An 11,964-nucleotide genomic window follows, 5' to 3' on the forward strand; every position below is an offset into this window, starting at 1 on the left:
CTGAGACTTCAGATGAATTTTATTTCGAGCATCAGTTTTTAAGTGAATGTATTTTCAAATAGTGTGCAGTATTGTAATAACCTAAATTCCATTAAGGAAAAAAAGTTGAGCTTTTGATAATAATATGACCAACTACAAAATAATTGGGAAGCTCAGGATTGAAGTTGGTGAATGTAATGTCACTTCAAAAGGTCAATTTCTTTTTAGATGAAGGCAAGAGCACAGAATGCAGAACCTATTAGTGATTTTGTTGAGGTTCATTTTACTTGGTTAGTGATGGTATTCGAATGTATTTGACAACTATACCTATTTTTCTGGAGGATCGTTTCAGCTTTCCTCTTTCCCCTCCCTCTTTGTCTTCCCCATCTCCTCTCCCTCTACTGATTCAAGTATTAATCTATGAATCAGAATTGCATGTGGATTATGTAATTAAAACAATCAGTTATCTTTTTAAAGATTTATTTATTTGAGAGAGCGCAAGTGGGGGGAGGGGCAGTGGGAGAGGGAGAATCTCAGGCTCCCTGCTGAGTGTGGAGCCCACCATGGGGCGGCTTGATCTCACAACCCTGAGATCACGACCTGAACTGAAACCAAGAGTTGGGTGCTCAACTGACTGAGCCACCCAGGTGCCCCCCAAATGTTCAGTTATCTTATGACGACTTCTGTTAAGCATATGTAAGCTGTCGGATGAATATTTCCACCTAGATGGAAAAACTGATTTCTATCTTCCTTGAAAAACCTCCTTTGGAACCTCCTTTGCTATAATCTGTCTTAAACTGATGATCAGAAAAGATAGTATTAAATAAAAGATGAAGTGAAAACAAGCCCAAGCTATAATTCCTAATCCTCAGAAGCAAAATAAGTGCTGTCAAGAATAAGTGAACTATAATTAGTAATTTGGAGTAATTGACTTTACTGGTACAGAGATTGGTTGAATTTTGGTTCTAAAAGAATAAGGATCAGATTAGAGCAGAATAATGGCTTGAAATTAAAGACAAAGTATGTAGGACGTTTAAGAGCTCAGAGTAAGAGATTTATGGATAGAGAAAGTTCTGAAATGTCTTCAATTGGTCTCAGAGTACCCGTGAGAAGTTAATATGAACCCAAGAATGGTGAGGTTAGCTGTGAGCCACGTGTTAAACTCCTTCTTGAGAGTGCCATCTTGGTTTGAGGATTAGAAATTGAGGAAGAATGTTTCCGACCAAAAAAAAAGATAAAATATGAGTTTGGTATTCTTTTCAAGAGTGTTTGGAATGGAATAACTAATAAAGAAGTGATTATACGGGATGGAAACTGGTATTTGGCTGGAGAGGGAGGTATGATTTCGGATGGTATTTAGCACCATTGGTCATGACCTTATAATTATATCCTGAAACTTTGTCATGGTGACAATATTTTAGATGAATACTTTATAAATTTTTTATGTTTATATAGCCATGTGATAAGAGAATGGGTGAGAAATCACCGTGAAAGATGTATTTTCAGGAAGCGATGTGTGGGAAGTGAGTAAGATTGCAGACGCGTGATGTCGCAGTTGGCCATGGCAGCTTCCAGTTAGCCAGTCTTGGGGGGAAAACAATCTTTCTTCCCTTTATGACCAAACATTTAGCTTTGCTTTCCTTGAAATCAGTTATATTAACTACCATCAATTTGAATTTTCACTTTTTTTAGGTAGTTAAGTCATTTAGTAAACTAAAATATTTTCTTTTCTTTTCTTTTTTTTTTTTTTAAAGCAGAAGCAAGATACAGTAGAATATGACAGGTATACATGAATTATAAGTTGAACCGACAGTTTAAATATGAAAAGTGTAACTCGGTGTTAACTTAAATACTGGTTTTTAATTTTTAGTGGACAAGGGAAGTAATTATTTACTTGTTAAAGATGGCTGTTCCATTTAAAATATTTAGTTCACAATAGTAAAAAGAAACCTGAAGTGTACCTCCAAAGTAATAATGATTTTTGTAAACACACACATATATATGTGTAGCCAAATATATCGCCACTATGAGAAGGATAATATGTGTATCCCACAGATCTGCCAGTTCCTTTTTGAAAAGTTTTAAAACTTTCTCTGGTTATTCGTGTCACTAGAGTCAGATCTTCATTCATTCTCAAATGTCCGATGTCTACTGTGTGCCAGGCCCTGAAGATACAACTTGCAGAAGATACACGGAGATTAATGAAGCTGTCAGGAGAAATATTGGGTACAAGAACACAGAAATACTGTGGAGACAGTGCCTGGGTGGCTCGTTGGTTAGATGTCCGACTGTTGGTTTCAGCTCAGGTCATGGTCTTGGGGTTGTGGACATGGAGCCTGCTGGGGATTCTCTCTCTCTCCTGCCCCTCCCCCAGTTCACGCCTCTCTCTAAAATAATAGATAAAATCTTTAAAAAATGCTGTGGAAATCAGAGGATGGGTGCTAAATCTAAATTTGGGAAGGGAGGAAGGAGTTGGGGGGAGGGTTGAAGAAAGCTTTCCAGAGGAAGTGGCATATAAGTTGAGCCCTGAAGATTGAGTTTGAGGTCACCAAAAGGAGGAAGAGGAGAGATGAGTTGGGGTGGAATATGAAAATGGATTTTTTTTTAAGATTTATTTTAAAGAGTTAGAGAGAGGTAGGGGAGGGGAGGGAGAGAATCTCAAGCATCCTCCCACTGAGCAGTGAGCCCAACTAGGGGCTTGATATCATGACGCTGAGATCATGACCTGAGCCAAAATCAAGAGTCAGATGCTTAACTGACTGAGCCACCCAGACGCCTCTGAAAATAGATGTTTTAAATAAGGTGAATAGTATGTGAAGTCCCGTAAAGAAAATAACTTGTCAAGTTTGAAGATGAAAATAAGTTCAGTGTGGTTGAACAGTAGCTTGTGGAAGAGGAAGGGGCAGGTGTTCAGAGCTAGACAGGGGATCCTTTGAGTAGGGGGCCACATACGTCCTGGTTTGCCCAGGAACAGTCTGGTTTGTGCCTGCAGTCCCAGCATGATTATTAATAGCCTCCTTTCCATTTCAGTTGTTTCCTTCTTTAGATGATAAATTATAGGGCCACCCTTATTGTGAGCATGTTAAAAAGTTAGGATTTCATCCTAAGAGCAGTGGAAAGTCATCGAAAGGATTTAAGTAGGCAAGTGACACAGTTGCTGTAGGATGCAGCTTCTTGGAGTGGAGGGGTGGTGGTGGGGCGGGAGGAGTGGGCTGCTGAATGGAGGAAGCAGGCTGGAAGCCCGCGGAAAGTGATTCAGGTGAAACATGATTATGGCCTTAGTGAGGGATGTGAGAGATGGATAGAAGTGGGGGATGGGTGGAACTGGGCATAGCTTCAATGCATGGTAGTGGCACAAGTGGTTAATTATTGGGAAAACATAATATAACCAAATATAATGCATATTATGTGTAATATACAATGAATTCCAAATACATTAAAGATTTAAGTGTGAAAAATTGAACCGCAATCATGGGATAGAGAAGAAACATTCCCAACCTCAGGAACAGATGGACGGACAGACACACACACACACACACACACACGCACGCACGAAAAGTAAAAAAAAAAAATCCATGTGTGTGGTTAGAGGGAATAATTTATTTATATAAACGATCTACATTTGTCTTTAATAAGGTGATAATGTATTACTTTGCCTTTAATTTTACATTTTACAAAGGGACTTGATAAAGTCTTAAAAGTAAACAGGAAATTTTTTTCATAATGTGTGATTGTATTTTTAATTCAAACTATGGAGAAAGTAGAAGTCCTGTCTTCATTGCCCTGTTTGTGAAGATGAACATCATTCCATGTGTTTAAGGACTTTCTACTTTGTGAAGTGTATGTCCATATACCTTTTAGGGATAATTACTGTTCATTGGCTGCATTACTTTTCCTTTTTGCATACAGAAATATTACCTATGCATTTTTTTCGTTTAAGATTTATTTATTTAGGGGCACCTGGGTGGCTCAGTCAGTTAGGCATCTGCCTTCACCTCGGGTCATGGTCCCAAGGTCCTCAGATCAAGCCCCACGTTGGGCTTCCTGTTTGGCAGGGAACCTGCCTCTGCCTCTCCCCACCCGCCCCCTGCTCCTGCTCTCTCTCTCTTTAAAAAAAAAAAAAAAAAAAAAAAAAGATTTATTTTTTAAGGTGGGGAATCGGGGTAGGAGGGGGGATAGAATCTCAAGCAGACTCCCCAGTGAGCATAGAGCCCAACTTGGGGCTTGATCCCACAACCCTGAGATCATGACCTGAGCTGAAATGAAGACTCGAACACTTAACTGACTTAGCCACCCAGGTGCTCCTACTTTTTCCTTTATAAATAGAATGTACTACTTTTTGTTTTGTTTTGTGGACTTTTAACATTTTGATATTTTGTGGACTTCTCTTTAGAGCAATGTAATTGTCCACCTCTAAGAGATTAAGTTAGATAACTCTGCTTTTTTTGCTATTTAAATAGCACTATAATGCACATCTCTTGTGTATTTTAGAATTTTATTGGGTCAATAAATTGCTGAGTTAAAATACCTGTACATTTAAAATTTTGATAGTGATTGCCAGCTTGTCCTTTGCAGTAATCTGGACAGGTCCTCTCAGTGTGCAGTGCCAACAAGCGTGCATGAGAAAGTCCTTTCCCCCATGTCCTCGCAAGCCCTGTTTAATTAATTGTCTTTTTCAGTTTTGTTAATTGATCACCAGTGGAATATATGTCAACACTTTCCCTGTACAGCCTGCCACCCTTGAGTCTCCAACAGTTAGGAAATGCTTGTCATTTTGTAACAGTTGTCTTACCTGAGGGTTGTCAAAGAGTTAAAGATTCCATCCAGTTGTTAAATCTCTGAATTGAGGGGCGCCTGGGTGGCTCAGTTGGTTTAAGCATCCGACTCTTGGTTTTGGCTCAGGTTATGATTTCAGGGTTGTGAGATTGAGCCCTGCTTTGGGCTCTAGGCTCCAGGCAGAGTCTGCTTGAGATTCTTTCTCTCTCCCTCCACACTCACTTGCTCTCTCTCTCTGCCCCCCAAATTAATTAATTAATCAATTAATTAATTTTTAAAAATCTGTGAATGGATCAGCAGTCGCCATATACAAACAATAAATAATACTCTTATTACTCAATGTTTATAAAATCCAGTCTCATTGTCCAAATTGTAAAGTCCAGGAAAAGTAATGAAGCATCAAAGAAACAACGGATGGTGAGAAAAAGGAAGTGGGGGTAGTGAGTAGCAGAAGGCCTGTAGATGTGATAGGGTGTGGGAGCTTCCTGCTGTCATAGAGTGGAGAAGAGCAATGGTGTTGGTGGCCTTTGGGAGAGCTGATGAAAGGTTATGGATCTCTGCAGAGACTTTGTTTCTAGAGGAAGCAAAGAGAGTCATTAATAATAAGAACCACTTCTAGGCGTCCCATGGCCACATTAAAGGCAAATCAGCCTCCACAAATCATCATTCAGAGGCTTGTTTTTGATAAAACAATGAAGTGATATCATCTCCAGAACATGGTATTGTAATTTAGGAAGTCAGGGAAAATCTGGTTGATTTTTTAAAAAGGCAATAAAATAAGAAGATTTGTTGTAATTGTTCAGCTTTCCAAAACATGCACTTACCAGAAATTACTCATTGCCTGAGCATGTAGAATGGATGAGACTTCATTTAAGCATGCAAAAGGGAACAGCTTCCTTCTGGAGGAATAAATCAGTGTTACTCATTCTTATGAGTTAGACACTTAATTCTGTGGATCTGACAGATACTTAGAACATAGAATCGACTCCAGGGGGTCCAAAGCAGTGAAAGCCTGTGTGCCTGATGAGTTACAAGGCCTAGTGTTCAATTTCCTGCATAGTTTTCTGAGCAACAGGTAAACCCATCAGTTGTGACTGGAGTGGTTATGGCATATGGAAATACAATTTTCTTCTTTAGGTGTGTTGCCTTTGAAAAGGACAATCTGTATATTGAAGAATAGAGTAGTCACAGTTAAAACAGGCAAATAGAATACAAAGTTACTTTTAGTTGCCCAGAATAAAAATGTTGTTAACCACAAAAATGTGCAAAACAAAACTATTAAGAATTAGGAACTCGGTATCTATCAATCTTAAAAATATATTTTGGAATCCAGACATGGCGGTGGATACAAAGCTAAGGAGGAAAAATACATAGCTGCTGTTGTTAATATTGCCCATCCACTATAATAATCATTTTATTTTAAAAGATGTTTACTAGCGATCTCTATTGGTCTTAACTATGTGCAAGGTAATTGTCATGGATACCCAGACAGCGGACATTTCTGATGTTCTTCATTCAACTCTTTCAAGATCCCTATTCCCATCCACTGTCATTCCTATCTTCCTGTCCAAGACTTCACGTGCCGTTTTTTGTAGTGCAAGTCTCCTGGTGATGAATTCTTTCAGATTTTGTAGGTCTTTAAAAAGTCGCCATTATCCTTTCGTTACTAAAAGACACTTTTGCTGGGTATAGAATTTTAGGTTGCCAGTTTTCTTTGAGTATTTAAAAAGTGTTGCTCTGTTATCTTGTAGCTCACATTGTTTCTGATGTGTGTTGTCGTTTTTATCTTTTTTTTGTTGGCTGATTTTAAGATTTTTTTCTTTCTCATTGGTTTTAAGCAATTTGGTGTTACTTGGTTTTATGTTTTTTTGTGCTTGGATATGTTGAACTTCTTGGACCTAGGGGCTCTTTCCCCGCATCAGATTTGGAATATTTTCTGCCATTATTTCTTCAAATACTTTTTAGCATCTCTCCTTTCTTTGGAGATGCCAAGTAGGTATATATAAGTTGTCCCATAGCTCAGTAATGTTCCATTCATAATTTTTCACCATATTTTCTCTATGTGTTGTTTCATTTTAAATAGTTTATAAATTGCTTTAATTATAAGCATTACTCTCATTCAGTGTACTTTTTAAAAAAGTTTCGTACATTGTATCTTTTATCTCTAGAAGTTTGATTTGAATCTTTCTTACATATGATAAGTTTCATTTTCAGTCTTTCCTCTGGCTTTTTAAACATTTGGAGTACAGTTACAGTAATTGTTTTAATGTCCTTGTCTGCAATCTCTCTGTAATTTCAGGATTTGGTTCTGTGTAATTCTGTCATCTGTGTAATTTTCAGGGTTTAGTTCTATGGTGTTATGTTTTTCTTCATTATGAATAGTATGTTCTTCTGTCTTCATATGCCTAGTAATTTTTGTCAGTAATTGACCCTCAGTCATTAGGAGTTTCACTTTGTTTGATGCTTGATATTTTCATATTTTTATTGGTAATATTCTTGAGGTTTTTTTCCTGTTATTAAGTTACTTGGAAACATTTTGATCCTTCAGAGGCTTCCTTTTAAGCTTTGTTAGGTGAGATCTTTGCTGTGTTTAATCTTGGATTAAGTATTTCCTACTATTAAGACAATATTCCTCTGTTAATTGTCCGCAATGCCCTGTGAATGCCAGACTTTTCCCCTGTGACTGAAGGAAATGGGAGCTGTTCCTGCCCTGTGTGAGCTTTGGGGATAACCTTGGAACTATTGACATTTTGGAGCTGGAAGATTTGGGGGGGAGGGGGTTGGAGGGCAGGGAACTGCCCTGTATGCGGTCAGGTGTTCAGGAGCTTCCCTGGCCTCCATGCGCTAGACGGCAGTCGCATCCTCCACGCTTCGATGACTCGGCATGTCTCCAGACATTGCCAAGTGGTTATTGGGAGTAAAATTATCCTCAGCTAACAGCAAACATCGCCCTGATCCTTTCTGGTAGTTTTTTTGTACGCATATGCCTTGGCTTAAGGACTCAAGGGGGACCTCCTGCAGACCTCCAGAGCCCTGTGCCTGTCCCACCATCTTGTCTTTCATACTGTCCCCTGAGAACTTTAGTTCCTTGACCTCCCAGCATTCCCCACTCTGCTGTTGCAACTTCGGGAGACCAGTGGGTTCTGCGTGGGTACCTTCTCCCCCTACACGGCCAGGAAACTCCGGGCTCACGAGGCTCACATTTATTTCCTCTCGGTGATCACCGTCCTTCATCATCTGATCTCCAGTGTCTTCCAAAACCATTATTACATCTTTTGGGTTTTTTTGTTTGTTTGTTTTTTAAAGTTTTCTGTTTTTTAGTTTTTTCCATTAGGGTCCCTGTTAACTTCATCTTGGCTCTCATCCTCATTTCTGAAAACTTAACTACGAATAGTCAGCTGTTGACTGGAAGCCTTACTAATAGCAAGTAGTTGATAACATGTATTTTATATGTTATATGTATTATATACTGTGCTCTTCCAATAAAGTAAATTAGATAAAAGAAAACACTAAGAAGATTATAAGGAAAAGGAAATACATTTATAAGACTGTATTGTATTTATCAAAAAAATACCTGGATGTAAATGGACCCATACTATTAAAACCCGTTTTGTTCAGGGGCCACCTGTACTTAACCCAAATTGTGTGTGTGTGTGTGTGTATGCATTAAAAGATAGGAAATATTTAGCAGCACTATTTGTAATAGCCAAGAATTGAAAACATGCTAAATGTTCCTCAGAGGCATAGTGGGTAAAGAACTGTGAGATACTCCTATCTTGGGCAAAAAGGACCACAGGTGAATGCAGCTGGACCACTGAGAGGCTATTACAATTCTCCAGGTAAAATTTGATGACATCGATGTCTCGGAACTTTCCTGTAAAAATGGTCTGTTGGTTCTACTCCGTTTTGCTCTTTTTGCACGACGGCAGTGATAGACAACACATATATGAACGAAGACTGGTTTGCCAGCCCCTGGTCTAGAGCTGAGAGAAGACAACACATTTAGGATATGTTTTGCAAGTAGATTTAACAGGGTATGGAGTAGGTGTTGGGGGGTGGAGGGTGGAGGAGGGATTTGTTTCAAGGATGAGTTCTAGGCTTCTGGCTAGAGTAATTTACAGACTGTGGTGGTGGTGGTGATGCACAAACAAGGTAGTCAAAAGTCTAAAACCCACTCTCCTAAAATAGGTGCTTTTTTGGTTATTGGTCTATAATGACAATGTGACAGTGTTTTGTGGAGTTTTACCACCATGACAGTCATGACTGGAAAAACTTTTATTCTTTTATACACAAATTAGTTAGCTTATGATGCAAAAAAGTGAAAAGGTGAGAAAACAAGAAAAGAATGCAAGTTAGTCAAATTGGTCAGTTTTTTGTGTGCTTTCTACTAACAGTAGGAAGGGAAAAATAAAGTTCTCTCAGACTCCTACTGGCTCATCAACAGTGTACCTATAGCCTCATTTTCTAGCAAAAACAATAACCCCCCACCCATCTCCCCAGCTGCCACCCTTGTAAGGATGAACCAGAGACTATACGGGTGAGAGGACTTTTATGCTGATTCTTGTCCTACGTTAGTGGCACTGGGGATGCGGGTGGCCGCTAAACAGAGCTGCCTTCTTCCATCCTACATACTCCCATTTCTAAGATCCTCCTTTTCAAGTAGTTTGCCTAGTACCATTGTTACATCGAAATTATAACACCAATTTGATTTTCTTTATAGTCAGATGTGCCTGGGATTTTGTATTTGATTAATTTTTTTTCCAAATTTTCACTTTGACAGGCTTTGCTCTCTGTACATGATACTGTGGCTCAGAAGAATTACGATCCTGTGTTACCTCCGATGCCTGATGATATTGACGATGAAGAAGACTCAGTAAAAATCATTCGTCTGGTCAAAAACAGAGAACCACTGGTGAGTTTTGGTCTACATTTTGTGCTCAGATACAAGTAGATATCATGATAAAGCCAAATGTGATGAGGACATACCATTTTTTCCTCTCTTTGAAACATAACTTTTCTGTGTTGTCAAACTTTAAAATAGAATATTCATGTCTAAAAAACATTATTTAGAAAAATGAAAAAAAGGCAAATAAAATGACAGGCATTATCTTGGTTATAAATAGCCATAATTTGTAAGATGTGGTATTGACATTTATAAAAGAAAGCATAACGTGTGCCAGTCACAGCTGATTTAAGATTAAATGATGCAACTAGAAATAATTGATTATGACATTTCTAGAAAGCTGATTTATTTTAGAGTAATGAGGAGAAATTTATCAAATGTCTCTTATTTCAAAATGTAAATGTACCCAGTAATTTTAGCACCAGAATTTATACAATGTCAGATTACATCAGGGGGTTTATGGTGGGCAGAATGATGCCCAGTGTGGTCATGTCCTAATCTTCAGAACCTGTGAAATACTACTTTAAATAGCAAAGGGACTTGTCATGATTTGGTAAGAATCTTGGGAAGATTATCCTGGGTTAGATGGTGGGCCTAGTGTCATCACAAGGGTTTTTACTGAAGTGGAAAAGGGGGGGCAAGGAGTCAGAGTTGCAAAAGGACACATGATGATTAAAGCAAAGGTTGATGTTACCATGAGCCAAGAAATGCCAGAAATTTCTGGAAGCTGGAAAATTCTCTACTAGATCCTCCAGAAGGAATGCAGCCCTGCTGACACCTTGATTTTAGCCCCAGAACACTCATTTTGACCCTCCGACTTCCAGACCTGTAAGATAATAAATTTGGGTTGTTTTAAGTCAGTACCTTCGTGTGGCACATTTGTCACAGCAATAGGGTATGAGTACAGAGTGTATCCATGTTTTGATGAAACTACGTTCAGCAGAAAAATAAATTTTATCGTCTAGCAGGTGATTTTAAATGTGTTGTGGCTCATTTTGTCTACTTAAGACATTTTTGTGTTCTTAAAGCAAGTAACAGTGGATAATGCAATACGTGAGCTACTTTACCTACGTTATATTTAGTCTTCATAGTACGCGTCTTCTTTTCCATTTTTATAGGCTAGGAAACGGATATGCAAAAAAGCACAGCAACTTAGCTAAGTATCACAGCTAATGATGGTAAAAGTAAGGAGGTGAGACCTCCTTTCTACCTTCAAATACTAACTCTTTCTTTACACTGTATTGTGTCTTTATTTTTACCTTTTAGGTGGTTTTCATATTTTGCTTTATTTAAGGACAACTTTGGTACCTTGATAAACGCATTGGACACTCTTACCCAGAAAAATACCCAGATGAATTTGCATGTAATATAAGGGAGTGTTGGAGCCCCTGACGTTCATGCATGGATATCCTAGGACTCCTTGTATTCCTGGCTAAGATTGTTTAACATAGATTATAAGTTTATGCTTTTCATCTGTGGTTATAACTCTGCACTGGTAACCTAAATATCTCTTGGTATTTATTATGAAGGTGACATACTTATTAAGGCTAGGTGGTATGCAGTTGGGATCTCAGCGCCTGTCACCATAAAGTGACTAATTCTTGGTGGCTTCTGTGTATCCCTCAGTAAGAAATACGTGTTTTGTTTTGACAGATTCAGGCTCTTAGATGATCGAAAGGCTGACCATGTTGAGGAGTTCAGTAATTCCTTAGTAATCATTTCTGTGATCGGTTACAGTTTTCCCAGGGGCAGCAAGGTTTGGGCTGCGTTGGTTTGGTGAGCTAACATTTAAACTGCCATCGGCGACATGTAAGTCCCGAGAAGATCTTCCAAATGTTTGTCAGAGGAATTAGGCATGCACTGCTTTGAGATGTTCCAAAGGTTTTAACTGGGCCAGCTGCAAATCAGTTTCAATTTAAAAAGCAATTGAATGAAATATACAGAATAACCTGAAGTTGTGTTATACTTTGTTCCTGAATATATCATGTGCTTTAGCTAGTAAGCATGTAACCACTGAAATAATTAGCCCTACTTTGACATTGTCATCCTTTGTTAGCTCTCTTTTCTTAAAGTTTATATCATATAGTATATTTAAAATGAGACTCTGAACTAGGATAATGGCGAGAGGTCTGTATGTTAGATTTTATCAGACCAGGTGGATCTTTAGATACAGAGTGCAAGAGAAGAGGGTAAGTAAAAAATACCCCCGGATGTTATTTAAGTGGCCAGAAGTGTGTATGTTCAGTTAGCAAGAGTAGAAGGAAATGCATGGGAATAAAAATTTCGAGTTTCCCTACAGTTGAACG

The 11,964-nt window shown here is 38.5% G+C and overlaps 1 protein-coding gene across 1 annotated transcript in view; it reads left to right on the plus strand.

Annotated features, from left to right (window-relative positions):
* Nucleotides 1-11,964, plus strand: part of MPP7 (membrane palmitoylated protein 7) — a 220,590-nt gene that overhangs the window by 115,637 nt on the left and 92,989 nt on the right. The window contains exon 6 of the mRNA XM_008683883.2: nucleotides 9,536-9,667. Coding sequence (XP_008682105.1) covers nucleotides 9,536-9,667 — 132 coding nt within the window. The remainder of the gene's footprint in view (nucleotides 1-9,535; nucleotides 9,668-11,964) is intronic.

This window comes from Ursus maritimus, unplaced genomic scaffold (genome assembly GCF_017311325.1).
Source record: "Ursus maritimus isolate PB19 unplaced genomic scaffold, ASM1731132v1 scaffold_31, whole genome shotgun sequence".
Classification (NCBI taxonomy): domain Eukaryota; kingdom Metazoa; phylum Chordata; class Mammalia; order Carnivora; family Ursidae; genus Ursus; species Ursus maritimus.